General features: G+C 46.3%; 1 protein-coding gene across 3 annotated transcripts in view; it reads left to right on the top strand.

Annotated features, from left to right (window-relative positions):
• Positions 1-134: 134 nt before the first annotated feature.
• Positions 135-15838, top strand: part of LOC132465458 (storkhead-box protein 2-like) — a 49281-nt gene continuing 33577 nt past the window's right edge. For 2 of the 3 annotated variants that reach the window (XM_060062094.1, XM_060062093.1), the window contains exon 1: positions 135-1140. In XM_060062094.1, the coding sequence (XP_059918077.1) occupies positions 795-1140 (346 nt within the window). In that variant the 5' untranslated portion in view covers positions 135-794. Of the gene's footprint in view, positions 1141-11637; positions 12638-15838 lie in introns of those variants that run through there. The other variant, XM_060062095.1, reaches the window with a different exon arrangement.

Below are 15838 nucleotides of genomic sequence, written 5' to 3'. Positions count from 1 at the left end.
TATACCATTAAAAAGGTAAGATATATACTTATTCGGATTGTGGAAAATAAATTGATGCAAATAAAAAAATAAAATGGGTCTTTAATTTCAAGTCTTAGAAATACATCCGTGTGCCAGGAGGACAGACCTGACCGGAAGTAGAAGGTACAGGCGAACCTGACTTGTGTGCGTCCGCATCCCCGCTGCTCCGCTGGCGAGCTACCTGCTCAAGGCACCGCCGTTTCCCGTGCCTCGCAACGCGTCCCTTTACTGGACCCGGCGTCTCGACTCGAGGAGGACGCACTTCTGCCGCCTGGAGGACCACGCGGCGGTCTTTTTCCCGCGGAACGGAGAGCAGGGCGGCAGGTGTCTCGTGAGACCTGGGGATGAGGAGAGGGGCTCGCCGCGCGCTGCGTCCGCCGCCCGGGTGAATTCATTCGCTGCTGTTAGCGGCCGGCTAACACACCTGTCGGGGGTATCTACTATTCAAACCCCCGCTGTCATCTGTGGTTTCCGGTCGGGACGGATGGGAAAGAGGCGTCACTAGATGCGGCGCGAGGCGGAGCGGCGACGCGCTCGTGCAGGAAGGTGGTGCGAAGGTAAGACGGGTGGAGGAATGCTCGGCTAACGGGAGCTAGCAGGCTAGCCTCACGGCTGCAGGGAGCTATGCTGTTATCGCCCAGTCTAGCATAGCCTAGCCTAGCCTCAGCTAGGAGCACCGACACGGGCGTCTGATGTTGCGCGTAGCGGCGCGTGGTGACGGTACCGCCATGATCACAGTGCGCTCGTGAAACCGCGAGGAGGAGCGACGCGCCATGGAGTCTTTCCTGCAGATCGCCCCCCACTCCCTGGCCATCGTGCTGGCCCGGGTCGGGGTCGGGGCCGGGGAGGCAGGCGGCGCCGCCGGGGTGTCAGAGAGCGACGCGCTGCCGCGGCACCACACCGGCTACGAGATCTTCGCGGACTTCAAAGCGGAGAACACGCACGAACACATGTGGAGCCGGCGGGTCACAGAGGCAGTGCGCGAGACCTTCTTCCTGGGATGGATAGACGAGCACGTCCTGCTGATCCAGGGGAAGGAGGACCACCTGGAGGTGCTGCGGGAGGGCTGGATGCGGAGGTCCCTGAACCCGCCCAGAGGCTTCACCATCACCTACCTCGGTAAGGTCCGCTCAGGTGACACCTTGTGCTGCGAGCCCGGTCAGGAGAGGAGAAGCTGCTGTCAGAGGTTAACGCCTCCAGCCAGCACATACATCTGACCTTAAGTGTGTGTACGTTCACGTGTATGTGTACAGTTATGGTTTGATGACCCACATCTCAGTCCATCTCATCCCATGAGCTGCCCATCAATGATGCTATATGACCCCTGTGGTGGTCACTAGTGTAGAAGCCTGTTGTCATCATCAATGAGTACAATGTGGGTTACATGGTGTGGGCCTACATGTTGTTGTGTGTTTTCATATACTTAGAATATCTGCTGTGTTCAAAATGTTACCAAGTAGACGATGGTCACTGGAAAGAGCAGCTCTGTGAGGAGAGTCTGGTGTCCCGGGAGAGGAGCTCTTTATTCACAGCATTCCTGCCTTTCTTCTCCACAATCGGAGCAGAAAACTCTCGGTTGGTTGGTTTACATGTAGTCTCCAGACTCATTTCTGTCAACACAAAGACTGATGCCCCTGAGGTTCAGCACCTTGTCGTGTGACGTGGATACTTCTCTGCTATTTAACAAACATCATTCAACCCTTTTTGTTTTGGAAGGTTTTGGAAACCCTGTTTTGGAAACCCTATTTAAAACATGACTGGATAAACAATACCAAGGGGAGACATCTTCTTCTTTTGGGTGAAACGTGTGACTGAACAGTTGAGTCATTCACAGAGACGCCTGACGCAGGTGATGTTTGGTATCAGCTGCAGCTTCAACCGTATCACAAGAGTAATGGAGACGTCTGGACCGTCTTTAAAAGCGTTCTATTAAAAGGTGGTTTGTTTTGTAAAGAGAGTTGAAGAGAGCAAGGTTTTGAACCCAACAACTAAAAACTAATCCTCGCTCCGTCCCTGGGATTACCGTCATCGAGAAGGCTTGTTTTCACTAGTGATTGACGGGCAGGATGGATTCCCGGAAGGATTCGGGGGAAGAGATGCCCTGATTGGTCAGAAATGAGGCCGAACTATAAAGTTTTGCAGTCCAAGGTTGAATTGATGCAATGATATTGAAACGGACGTTCTCGTAGTGCATTTCACTCACTCATAGCTGATGGTCAGCTATGGTATTCGTAACAAATAACACTCGGATAGCCTTTTATAGATGAGTTGATAGTACGAATATGAAAGGGCTGATATCACCAAAGGTCTGAGGAAGGCTTTTCTGACGACACATGCTCCTATAGTTCAGATCCTCAAACAATCAATTCTGAATTTGAAAAATTAGTCCTACTTCAAGATCACTGAAACAGGACGGGTTTCAGGATGTTCCGCAGCATGTCGCACGTATCATAAACATGACCATAGCAAAGTTCAATGCCGTCAATGCTCCGATACCAACTCGGTGACTTGCTTTGGACTCCCTCACCTAAAGGACGAACGGTGGAGGTGTTGTACATCCGGTTTACTGCGCGATTGTTTTATACTTAACATGGCCTGGTGCTGGCTCTGCAGCCTTCGAGGAGATCTCCCAGGTGTGTGTGTGTGTGTGTGTGTATGTGGTGATGGCTGTTTTAACCTGTGATCACTGTGTCCCTCAATGGGGAACAGGTGAGTCCAATCAGACAGGCCCAGATGAGGCTGCTTCAACCAGCCATCAGTCACTCCCACAATAACATCTAATGCAGAGAAGGTTTCCGCTATGATCCAACGATTATGTCATTCAAATCAGCTCTGTAAATTTCCTGTAAGAATCAATTGGATTTCCTTTTTTTTACCTGAATTAATACCGATAGTAACTTTTACAGATTGAGAAATTGTGTTCATATGATGCAAGCCAATCGGAAGTTGTATAATATCATTTGTATGTACATGCACATCCTTCCAAACATGATTACGCTTTTGCCTATGGTACTGATACCATCAATAAGCAAAGGACGGAAGAAACACTGCACAACATGGCTGCATAGCCCACGTCCTTTACACTGGAACCTCCTTTCAGGGGAGGAGAGGGAGAAGTCTTCCCTGACTGCAAAGTGTCATGTCTGATAGCACTTGAACACACAGGGTCTCTCTTGGTAAAAGGAGAATACTTTACTAATCACAAAGTAATAATACACAGTAGTCCTATGCCCCTTCAACCTTTGAGTTGGCACAAAGGAGGATGCTGGGATATGTCATACTATATGCTGATATGATTATTTTGGCATGCTATTTTAAAGACAACTTTAGACGGTTCTTCAAACGCCTCCACAAGCCCCATTGTTGTTATTTCTTGCTGAGGTTAGGTTTAGCCCTCGGAGGGCCATAGCACTGCAAGCTATTGCAGAAATGATATGTATCAGCAAACCTTCCGAATGCAGTTGTGGGATGAAGCCCTTAACGTTTAAGGAATGTCTCTGGAGCTGCCATTAGTCAGCAGATCAAGTTACAACAACCATGTGGTGAGTGTCGGCTCCTCTCAGCTCAGACCTGACCGGGCGCTACAGCCTTGGTTCTGTCCTGCCTGGCTGTTTCCTCCCCTCTCTTTATGTATCACTCACACTCACTCACACACACAGAGTCTCTGTCTCTTTGTCTGTGACTGTCTCTGGCTCTGTCCCTCCCTACGACTGTCTCCGTGACCTTACTCCGTCTCCGTTACTGTTACTGTCTCTGTCTGTTCTGGGCACACAAAGTGAAGATAGTTTTTGATTTGAGCCTTTAATCAAGACAAATACTTCCAACGCATCTGTCTTTTGCACTTTCTCTCCCACTCGTGTGTGTGTGTGTGTGTGTGTGTGTGTGTGTGTGTGTGTGTGTGTGTGTGTGGTCGCAAACCCTGAATAGATGGTGTGTTTGAGGCGGTTTGTAATGGGGTTTGAAGACACCTTTTCATTTCTGTGTGTGTCTATACGTGTCTGCCAAACCCCTCGTCTGAGGCGCTGCCAACTGTCCATCGCCTGCAGGCAAGCAGGGTTCCTACTTACCTCTGTATCTCTGTCTCCTCTCTCAATCTAAAGCTATAAGGCTATTCATTAAAAATCATCAATTTCAAAGAGCCTGTCTGGCTTCTAGCTGTGAGCCCAAAGCAAACACATTGCAGCTGAATCAAAGCCTGTACACACACAAAATAAAGAATCTAAATATAACAGACCCTCCCGATTGTTTTTTCTCATCTCCCCATCTCCAGATCTCTGGAATACATGCTACACACAGGACAGTGCTGCAGTCTGAAATGTTTCTTTGCATTCTGAGCGGTCTGGGTCCGACAACATCTACTAACTGCTGCCACCCTGTGGTCATGTGGTGCCAGCACACCCCCGCCAAATGTGAAAGAATGCAATTTTGACTAGCGGTGACAACAATTTGGATCTCTAATGATAGCTTGGTGAACCTCTTAGCTCATATCCATGAACATATTATTCCCTTATTAAAAAAATTTTTTTAATACCCTACAATATAATTTATAAATGTCGCGCTCCCTGTCATAAAGCCTGTAGTAACTGGCTTGCTAACAGGTCACTTATGCAAAATGTTGCAATGGAATTTTGCCAATGTTTTCTCACTCATCTATTACCTTTCTTTTCACTCAGGAATATGCTATACTCCAGAAGTCAAACGGAATCCCATTTCATGTCGTCTTCTTCAACCATTGTTAAATATGTTCTTCAGTAAATAAGCATTGTGCTTGCAGCCTGTCAGACTCTGGTGGTAACTGTGTGGCCAGATGCCCTCGTGTGGCTGGGGAGGCTTCTGAAGTTTATAGCCTAATAGTCCATCTTCTAAGGTAGTTGAAACATGACTATCGTACCCTGGTGTAATTAAGTAGGCCCTTCAAGTCTGCTGGTCCCACACCTACACAGGACATCAGAATGACAGGGAGGAGCATTCTGACTTCAAGGGATCATTTAAGATGTGGAACATTACATGACAAGTCCAGAAGTTGAATGATTCAGTAAATGATTCAATACAATGTCTCACATTCGTGTTGCTTGCTGGCAGTTGCCTTTTTTAAATGTTGCAAATATCGTACTAAACACTCAAATAGGTACTCTCTATTCTTGTAAAGCGCAGGTCTGATGTGTATATACAGCATGGATATAATCCATATATTGTAATTGCATTACTTGTCCACAAGGTGTAAGTGTTACACAGTAATGTACATTTCTCTGTATAGCATGGATCAATAGTTGAACTGTAATGACATCATATAGTAAAAAAAAATGAAAGCTGCAATCGTAAAAACCTATAAACTCTATCAATGTCATGACATGCCGCCCTATAAATCTCATGTGGTCTTTGATGCTCAAAGTGCTTGTTCTGTTTATGGTGCCCACCCTCCACCCCTCCATTTCCTCCTCATGTCATAACCCCCCCCCCCCCCCGTTAGTGATAATGTTTATATTCACATTTAACTCTTGCAGGCAGCTGCAGGCATTCCTTCACCCTTAGTAAGGAGCTATTGTTTCCCGGCCTGCAGCAGGGAGTGTGGGTTCATCATGGTTCATGGATGTGATGTGTGTTTGCATTGTATTGCCTTGAAAATTGCTCCAATCTTTTGCCACGTCATGGATATGGCCATGCCACAGATTCCTGTCCCATGCCGTCGATAATCATGTTTGCATTGAAGAGTCAGGCCTCAACCCTTCTCCATCAAAACATCGCAGTTTAGCCCCATTTGCTTGGCACATGTTTTGTTCTCCTCATTACTCGTGTTTCCTTCTTTACTTTCTTCTCGTCACTCCTGACCCTCGGAATACTTTCTCTTGATCCTCTTGTTGTTAATCTCTTCCCTACCGATACTTAACTAAGGCTGAATGAAGGCTATCATCATGTCCGTTGCCTCTCTCTTCCAATGGTCTAAATCAGACCTGCAGAGAACCATCGTACCTGTTGGTGTAGAGAGCGGTGTGGTCTTTATCTCCACCTCTCATCTCTGGAGTTTTGTCATTATCTCATGGGGGGGAAGACAGTACTTATTCTATACCTTTTAATTTTTTGACAAACACAAACATTTGTGAAATACTGTCATGTGGGTAATGTATTGTTGTACTGCAATAGACAGTACTCCTTGTGTGATTACTTAACTGTCCTACAATGCCCCCTTAATTCCCTTGTTGGTTGTGCGTGTGTATGTCCGTGTGTGCGCTTTTGAGAACGTAAAGGCCGTACAGTTGTGGCGTTACAGTAGTTCAGGCTATATCTGACCGTTTGCCATGATAAGTCAATGACTACACCGATTCTTGGCAAAAACTGGCATTGCTGTCTCTCTCACACACACACACACACACACACACACACACACACACACACACACACACACACACACACACACACACACACACACACACTTTGTTCATTTTACTTTTTAATGATTGATTTCAAGTGACCATCCCTTTTGGAGGTTAGTTTGAAGTTGAGTCAGAAACTACATCTACATGCTAGTTGCCAGCAAGGCACAGATTACATTATGTGGGCCAATACATGTGTAAATTCAATTTTCCAAATCTTGACTGATCGGATGAAGAGTAGAGGTTTTTCTGGGATCAGGGGCAGATACAGATTATTTGCAAGGGAATGGGACAGGAGTAGAGCTACGATTTTAGCTTGTTTAGCTAGCTCCTTGTGCTACGGGCTAGGTGTACAGAAGCTGTTGTGTTACTGAAGTGCAGGATGGCAGAAAGTAGCAGTTGTTCTGCTGTACTTCCTTCCATCATGATGGTGTGATCACACATTTTCTTAATGCTTTTCTTAAAACAATTTACATGAAAAATAAAAAGGTATTTGTTTCAAGCAAATGGGGCAGATTGACAGGAATGTCCCTTTTGCAGAGAATGCTAACCTTTCTGCTTCCTTATCACATAAAACCACTCTTGAGACAACTATTCTTTTGATAGGCCTACATTGAAACAAAGTAGCATCCATTCAATCTTCACAGGAATTGTGAATATACCCACAAACATTTTAGCATCAGATTACCCCTCACATGAAGGCTTCATGTGAGACCTGCCAGGCCAATTAAAGGGGAGTGACATTGTTTGAATACACAGACCCTGCTAAAACTCCACTTCTCAACAGCATTTTAATTATATTGCCTGACTGGAGTGGCTGGGGCAAAACCGTCATCTAAAATGATCTCACACCGCTTTGATTTTGCCACTTGTTTTCTTCTGTCAACCTGGTGAAGCCATTGCATAGGCTGGATGCTACTTATCAATGTGCATGAAGATTCATTACCAGCTGTAAATCACTCTCCCTTCATTGCACGCTGTACTCTAAAGAGGGCCGGTTGTCAGCTCGAAGGCTTCTTCATTTGTACACCTTCATTTACAAAGCAATTACTCGACTGCTCCCTTCATATCTCTGCACCTACCTCGCTTTTAAATCAAATCCATCATACAGTTTGGGCTTTCCGGAATTTCTATCTACCTCAGTCCCCAGAACTCGTACTGAGTTTGGGAAGAGGGCCTTCATGTACTCTGCTCCCTCCGCCTGGAACAGTTTTAAAATAATACAAAAATTGCAGGAACTCATCACTATTAATGATTTTAATAGTGATATAGCATGATTTTAATAGTTTAAAACTCAGCTCAAGAGTTTTTTAATTGCAAATGTTTGTGTGTGTGTTAATGTTTGTGTGTGTTAATGTTTCAATGCACAGTAGTTTATCATCATCACAAAATTGTGCTTTTATTGTGTATCTGCCTCCTCCTTCTTCACCCTCTGGACTGTATTTGTCTCTACTATGTCTGTACTTTCTTTTTAGGTTTGTCATATAATTTCACTATATTTTACTGCTGCCATCGTGGCCAAGCTTTGCTCGAAAAAGAGGTTATTTGATCTCAGGCAATTCTTGCTTGGTAAAATAAAGGTTAAAAAAAATTAACTATGTGAAAATACTATATTTGAAAAGTATAACCACATGGAATCATTAGTTAACATCAGAGATGGTACAGAAAGCAGAAATGTGAAGACAAATGTGTCTTACAGCTCCTTGGGACCCACTTTGGTTGCATTGCATTAATGTGTGTAGAGAATGAATTGCCCTACAATTTATATTTCCACATATTGGATCACAATCAACCCGCTGTGTGTTCAGTGGGTCTCGTCTCCGGCCCGTCCTCCCCACCTCAGACCAGGCAAGGGGGAGGAATGGGGATACCATGATGGAAAGACAAAGGACAGCTGGCATTCTTTCCCCCGTGATCTCCTCATCGACTAACTAGTTCCCTTGTTGACCTCCTCTCACTGACTAACTAGTTCCCTGGTTGACCTCCTCTCACTGTCTAACTAGCTCCCTGGTTGACCTCCTCTCACTGACTAACTAGTTCCCTGGTTGACATCCTCTCACTGTCTAACTCATTCCCTTTGTTGACTTCCTCACTGGCTAACTACTTCCCTGGTTGACCTCCTTTCACTGATTAACTAGTTCCCTGGCTGACCTCCTCAGTGACTTACTAGTTCCCTGGATAACACCACAGTAGACTGAGGCTGTGACTAGTTGTTAGAAGGTAAACAGCTCATACATTTACGGGCAACGAAGTCCAAGTCGCTGTAATTACAGCTGAGTGTGTTTACCGAAATGGTTCTGCTTATCCAATCTACAATTACATAAACCAATCTAAATGTAGACTAAACCACGTTGGACCACGTTGTGATTTGTATTCTTCCAGTCTACATCGTAGGCTTATTAAGAGCAGTGAAATCCTTTGGGTGTAAACATTTTGGTGTGTGTGTGTGTGTGTGTGTGTGTGTGTGTGTGTGTGTGTGTGTGTGTGTGTGTGTGTGTGTGTGTGTGTGTGTGTGTGTGTGTGTGTGTGTGTGTGTGTGTGTGTGTGTGTGTGTGTGTGTGTGCTGCCAGAAAGGAATCAATATGGCCCGAGTCCAATGCTGTGTTAGTGTTTGTGTTTTTTTTTTACTTATGTATGTCTCAGTAGTATATCGTTAACTACCTCTGCCAAGGTTGCTTCTACAGTCTTTCAACGCATCCTGGTGAATAATATGCTAAGGTTGTAGCATTTAGAAGTGCAATTGCCAATAGGAGCAGCTGGTTTTGTTCTGTGATTCAGTCCAGTGTTTTTAGTATGACCTGTACTTTTTGTGTTTTGTAGTAAACTATTATTGGTTTAATGGCAGGCTAGGAGAAAGTCCATACTTTATTATTGCTGGCAAACGTGAAATAAAATTTGATTCTTATAATAATGTGAAATATTATTTAATACTTTACTAAGTTTAATTGAGGTACAGTTTATGGTTGTGAGACAGAAACTATTGTATTTACTTTTCCTATTGGTTTAGTTAATTTGTTTTTGCTATTAAGCCCAGACAAAGTAAGGTTTTCTCAACAATGATGGCTGCCTGAGTAAACAACGATCGACTAGTAAATCTGTTCTTACGATCATTGGTATGATTCTTCAAATGAACCAGTGGCCTGCACAGAGAGACCTCAGCAGCTATCCTCACAGCTGCTATAGCTGGAAGAAGAATGACTGCACGCACACTCTACATCTTTCAACGTTTCCCTCTAGAGGTGGTGTTTGGGTGGATGGGGCGGGGGGGGAGTTGCGTCGGTGACCTTCAACCTTCTACCCATTTAGAGAAGTGCTGTGATGTCATTATCTCCCGCAATACGCTGTAGAGCTAAATAGGATACATGGAGCTACATAGCATGTCTGCACTATTGCACCCATGCCAAGTTCTCCAAACTTGCGGAGGGACACGTGGTATACTCTATAAGACATATACAGTGAGCAAATGGGTTTGAGAGCTTTGAGTGGCCACTAGTTAGTAAAGGGTGATATAAATGCAGTCCATTTACCACATTTGGAAATGACCTGTTATGGTAACACAATGCATATGAACAATAGCCTTAGTGTCAGTGATCAGCCTCTGGCTAACTGTGGGGCTAGCTAGCTGTGGGGCTAGCTGTAGGATAGCTGTGGGCAAGTACTGGGGCTAGCAGCTTTGTTTTGGTCCTGCCATGTGGATTGCAGAAGCTATTGCAAGACCGCCCGCCCCCCCCCCCTGGTTCGGTTGGGGACTGTAAAGGCTGGCTCACTTGAGGATGGATATCTAATGGTTGTGTTCCATCCCAGGCTGGGGCGTGTGGCAGTGCTCTGCTAAGGGTTGCAGTTGCCTGAACTGAGCTGGTGAAGGAATGTGCTGTATGTTTGGCCTAGAGAGAGGACATGGGTTATTTCACGTGACGATGCTGAGTGAGTGAATGTGTAGCTGGATTTTATAGACAGTGAGCCAAACGGTTGACTTGAAGAGGTGTCGTGAGGCTACAAAGGGTGAGGGCTTTATTGCGGCTATCTACAAATGCTAGCTGTTGCCTGTGTTGCTGTGCTGGGTTGCAGCATTTGGTCAGCACAGTGCTAACTAAAGAGCAAAGCTAAGAGACAGAAGCTGATTGGCTGGCTTGAGGACCTGGCGGTCAGCCAGTGATAAATTCTAACTTCACACATAAACATACAGCTGAGTCCCCTGGCCTGGCCCTCCTTCTCAAAGTGCTCTGCTTACTACTATGTGACACGCATCAGTGTTCAGAGGTTGTGGTGGGAGCGCTGTATTCTGTGAATGGACCCTGACATCATCACAATCCCCGCAAAAAAACAGGAGAGAGAGGGAGAAAAGGAGGGGGGGGGGGGGGGGCGCGCGAGCGAGTGTTTGACTGACATGTTTTCCTGCCCTTCCCGCTCTCTCTCTCCCTGCCTCTCTCCCTCCCGTTACCCCTACTCCTCTCCTCCTGCTCCGCGTCAGCAGCACAATAACAGCGCGAGGGAAGGAGAGCGCGGCAGATCCAGCGAGCGAGGGAGCAGGCAGGGAAAACGCTCGGAAATGGACGGAACAGAGATGAGGAAAGACAAAGGGAAAAACAACAGCACTGAACCACGGCGGATTTTCTTTCCGGGAATTAATCTTTTTTTGGTTCTCCTCGCTCTTTTCCGAGATTTGTGGATTTCCTTCCCGTCCTTTTCTAACGTTATTCTCCATCCTCTCCGTCTTTTGCTCAGAGGCGGGTAGAGGAGCTCACGCATGCTCATACACACACACACACTCGCTCACTCACGCACGCACGCACGCACGCACAGCACGCACGCACGCACGCACGCACGCAAACACACATCTGTTGTCACTCCAAAATTTCCCCTTTTTCAAGGGGGGGGTCTTTCCTCTAGCAAAGTGTTTGCGGGGTTTCCGCCAGACGGACGGACTAGGCTGGAAGGACTCTGGATGGAGGGCTAGAGGAGCGGCGGGCGGAGAGGCGGGAGGGAGCGCGCGCTGCGTTTCCCAGGGAGACTCTTTCTCTGTATCTCCTCCCTCCAATGGCCGCTCAGCCTCTTCCTTCCCTGACTCTTTTGTGTTAGCGCGCCCCCCCCCCCCCCCCCCCCCCCCCCCCCCCCCACCACCCGCTCCGCTGCCTCCCTCCTCCCCCCGGCCCCGCCCGCCCGCTTTCCGGAGGCTTCTCCGTTCCCCTCATGCTGCCCGTGTCTCTCTGTAGTAACGCTACCCTCACTGACGCCCCGTGGCTAGCGTAAGAGGGGGAGAAACCCCCCCCCCCCCCCCCCACCCGCCGCCCTTACACACGATGACGCTATCTGGTTCACTAGCACTGAGGCTAATGCTAATGCTGCTAGCCGCACATGAATAGGGAGCCCAGCAAGGAGGGAGGGTAAACGAAGCCGCGACTGGATTTATTCCCTTCTTTTCCTTTAGGTACAAGGACATAAAGGTACAAGGATACAAGGACTCTTCGGTCTCCTTGACTTGAGTGTGTGAGGTGTGTGTGTCTGTGTGTGTGTGTGTGTGTGTGTGTGTGTGCAGAAGCGTTTTGTGTGTCTCTCGGATTTTGTCGGCGCTGTGTGTGGATGTTTGTGGGTACGAGGTGTCGTTTGACCCCCGGATGGGAGCAGCCTAGCTTGATGGAGGCTTAGTCCGGCCAACCGTGGCTTTGTCGTGACTGGGGGACGGCATGAGGACTAATAGGGGGCTGCAGGACCCCCCCTCCCCCCCCCAGCACTCCCTCTCCACAACTTGTGTGTGTAGCCCAGTGACCTCCAGGTCAGCCTCCCCCGTGACCATGTGGAGATGTGTCAGGAACCAGAGCAGCCGCGGGACCACAGCGCCTCTCCTCACCACACACATTTTGTTACACCTTTAATTTTTTCCACCAAAAAAGCATAACAGGATGGAGTTCACGTGACCTCAAAGGACGACCGTCCACACCACTCCCCACATCCTACTGAACGCTAGATAAAGACGACTCTTGTAAAACGCCAACGACGCGACGAGGCGTCTTGTCGCGCGAACGATAGGACGATGAAGAAGGCGAGCAGTGCCACTCTGAGGCGGGGCTGGCCCAGCTCCGACCTCTCGGAGCGCTTCGTGCCGGTTCCCCCGGTGGCGCTGGAGCCTCCGCGGGTCTCCAGGCGTTCCCGTAGCGAGAAAGACTACAGGAGCCACAAACACAACAAGCCCCACCGCCACCCCCCGCAGTATATGTGTCAGAGCCCGCCTGCCTACGTGCAACCAGGTATTGTACGCCCAACAGATCAAGGCTGCGGAGCATGTCGTGTTTCAGGTCCTCAATGTGCTGCATCTGATCCGTCTAAACTGGTTTGGAATGGTTTCTGGAGTGATTATTGCAGCAGCCCAGTAACACTTCACCTAGAAATGTTTCAAGCTCGTCCATGAAAAGAATGTAACTCCACATCACCGTTTCCCATCACCATCTATGTAGCTGGTTTACTTTCCCTATATGGCAATGCAGTGTCATTGAAATGTACCCAGAGGCAGAAATAGATAAGGCAAGCGAGTAGTAAAGGAGGATAACAATGTTAGCGGCCCAGTATCCACCTGAATCAACATTTAAATGCTCACGAAGGATGAGCTACTCAATGCACTCTCCTCTGTCCGAGACTTACGGCTAAGAGTTTCCTTATTTACTGACTGGTATGTTGCTGATGAAACTTGCTGAATAACGTGAATAGGGCTGATTCTGTGAGTTGTGCCCATGTCTCTAGTAGTTTGTGTCTGTAGTAGTTTATGTCTGTAGTAGTTTGTGTCTCTAGGAGTTCGTGTCTCTAGGAGTTTGTGTCTCTCTAGTAGTTTGTGTCTCTAGAAGTTCATGTCTCTAGTGGTTCATGTCTGTAGGAGTTGTTGTCTCTAGTAGTTCATATCTGAAGTATTACTTATTAATCGTCAGAAAATGGTTTCAATCCTCAGAGTTCAGTATTTTGGATTTAATACTGACGATGGTTGGACATCTACTGCAAAGATTTAGAGGCACACAAAACCAAGTCAACCTTGATCCTGCATGTTGAGATCAATTGGCAGCCTCTATTGGGTAAAGGTGGAACAAAGGACATATGGCATCACCTTACATTTACAATGCATGCAAATTATTCTGTGTGCAGGACTGTGTGTAAACTGGCCTATTGTGAAAGGTACATCGATGGTTTCTGTTGTCAGCAGGGATGTTACATCGTAGGAACTAGTGTCCTCGCGGTAGCGAACAGCATCTACTTGGGAGGAAGGGGAGTGATTCGCTACTCTTCTTTGAAAACAGTGAGAGTGTGTTGGCAAACAAGGGAGTTTTAAAGCAGTGCTATGTTTGTATTGCAACACATTTCATTCATAGCCGTGTGAACGGGGAGGACACAAGCGCATGCACCCAGATCATTCTCTCATCCCCTAGCAACCTCGCCCCAGGATGAGCGACAAGCCTGGAATCAAACCAGGAACCTCTCCGCAGGAGTGTTGCTTTGGGTGCTCTTGGGGCTTGGCATTAATTCAACACTTTGAACAAAGATTTCCAAGTCAAGGAACAGCTTTGCATTGACCAGGAACTATAAGTATGCCTTTATATGGTAAATGCACCGCCTGTGTTGGAGCAGTGTTGGTTATGGTCTTGAGGTATTAGTTTATAGAGGTGATATTTAAATTAGGCATGATTTTTACTCTACAGATTTCAGGATTGCGTTTATGTTTCTGCTGTAGTATTGGCTGACACAATCTTGTAGCAGTTCCCCATGTAGTGGTTTATCCTCCACTTAGTGCTGGTTCTGACTCCACCTTCATGCGGTCATTAGCATCTGAAAGCACCTAAGTAGAAACGCCACACTAATATCTTACCTCAGGGACACCTTGTGAGACAAAGGCTATAGTAATTTGACCAGATTGATGCCAGATGATGTCACTTCCTTTGATATGTTTGGCCAATGCCGTCAGCTGGGACCAATTTAAGACCATCTCCCCGAATGCTGTTGCTAATTGACTTAATATGATGGTTCCAGATGATGTCACTTTTCCTTCTGACCATTTTCCAACAATTTGAACCAAACAGCATTTTGATAGATGTAACACACCACCATGTTGATGCGGCCCATTTGGTTCTTGGCTATATTTTGAATCAGTCTGCTGTAGGCTACTGATACACGGTCACTTTCAGAATGAAATATTTTGTACCTAAAAACCTTAGAGTCCATTTGATAACTTTGATTCATAAGGCCTTGATTCAATTCACTTAATTAGATTCGATATTGATTTGGTTAGGATATGTCGGTTCCAATACTAATCTTGCTTTGATATGAAAGACATTCTCAGAGCTAATGCTGTTGATTGTTCAAGGCACCCTTTGAACCTGGTTCATTATTACAAAGATGTTTACATAAAGAAAGGTTCCCAAATAATTTACATAATGTACTTTTTCTTTAACATGACCAACAATATCATGCAGTCCAACTATGGAGCATTCCAACAATATCGTGCACTTTCTGCCCAAACGCTGAACACGCGAGACTAACCGTGTTAAAGCTTCAAGTATCCACGTGAAATGGCCTATATTAAATGATTGCTGGGGTCGCGGGGTGGCTCGTCTTGCCAGTGCTAACCATGTATGCAGTCTTCCTTGTAGGGACCCACGTTATACCAAATCCTCAGTGTACGATTATAAAAATAAAGAAATCAAAAACCCCATGCAAGGTAAGGAATACAACTGGGTGCTGGTTGATGGATAGAGGGGAACTGCTTGACACCCTTGACGTTTTACTGTAAGGGTCCGGGCAGCCTTCTCCTCTCTCAGACTTAAACGTCAAAGAGAGCCGCTGCTCGGAAGGAGCTCCACACATCCACACACACTGTGGTGTTCTGCCGAGGGTCCAAGAGGCATATCCCTCTCTTCGACGCCCTGATTAACATCCACTGCCCAGACAGAGCTCTACACAACCACACCTCGCCACTAGTGTTCCTTCCTATTATATATATAAATAAATTGAATGCAATGTTTAAAGATTGAATATTTTGAAGGAGTGCCTATCCGACCATTTCACTCTTAATATTTGAAGTGTAAACAGTATCCCTGTGATATGGTGTTCTAATCTGTATTCATTCAGACTGTTTAACTGCTGAGGTTCAACACTTCTCTTCTCTCACTTCGCCATTTATTGTACAACGGCCAAAAAAAAAAAGTTTGAGGTTTAATCAGCTGTTGGCCTAAACGTCATTCTTGTTAAATCTCATATTTTATCCCAGGGTCAAATAGAAAATGCTCTCCTTTCCCTATCCATATTCAATATCCTCTGCTTTATCCTTTTATCCTCTTTCTATCAGCCCTCTTGTCTTGTTAATATGTTTCCATCTCTGGAAGTACCTCTCACTCAGTCCCTGTCTATCATGCGTGGCTGGCATGTTTAGTGCCATATACTGACACCATATCCGTGTTTTTTACATAAAG

This window comes from Gadus macrocephalus, chromosome 10 (assembly GCF_031168955.1).
Source record: "Gadus macrocephalus chromosome 10, ASM3116895v1".
NCBI classification, from domain to species: domain Eukaryota; kingdom Metazoa; phylum Chordata; class Actinopteri; order Gadiformes; family Gadidae; genus Gadus; species Gadus macrocephalus.
This window is presented reverse-complemented; position numbering and strand designations above follow the sequence as displayed.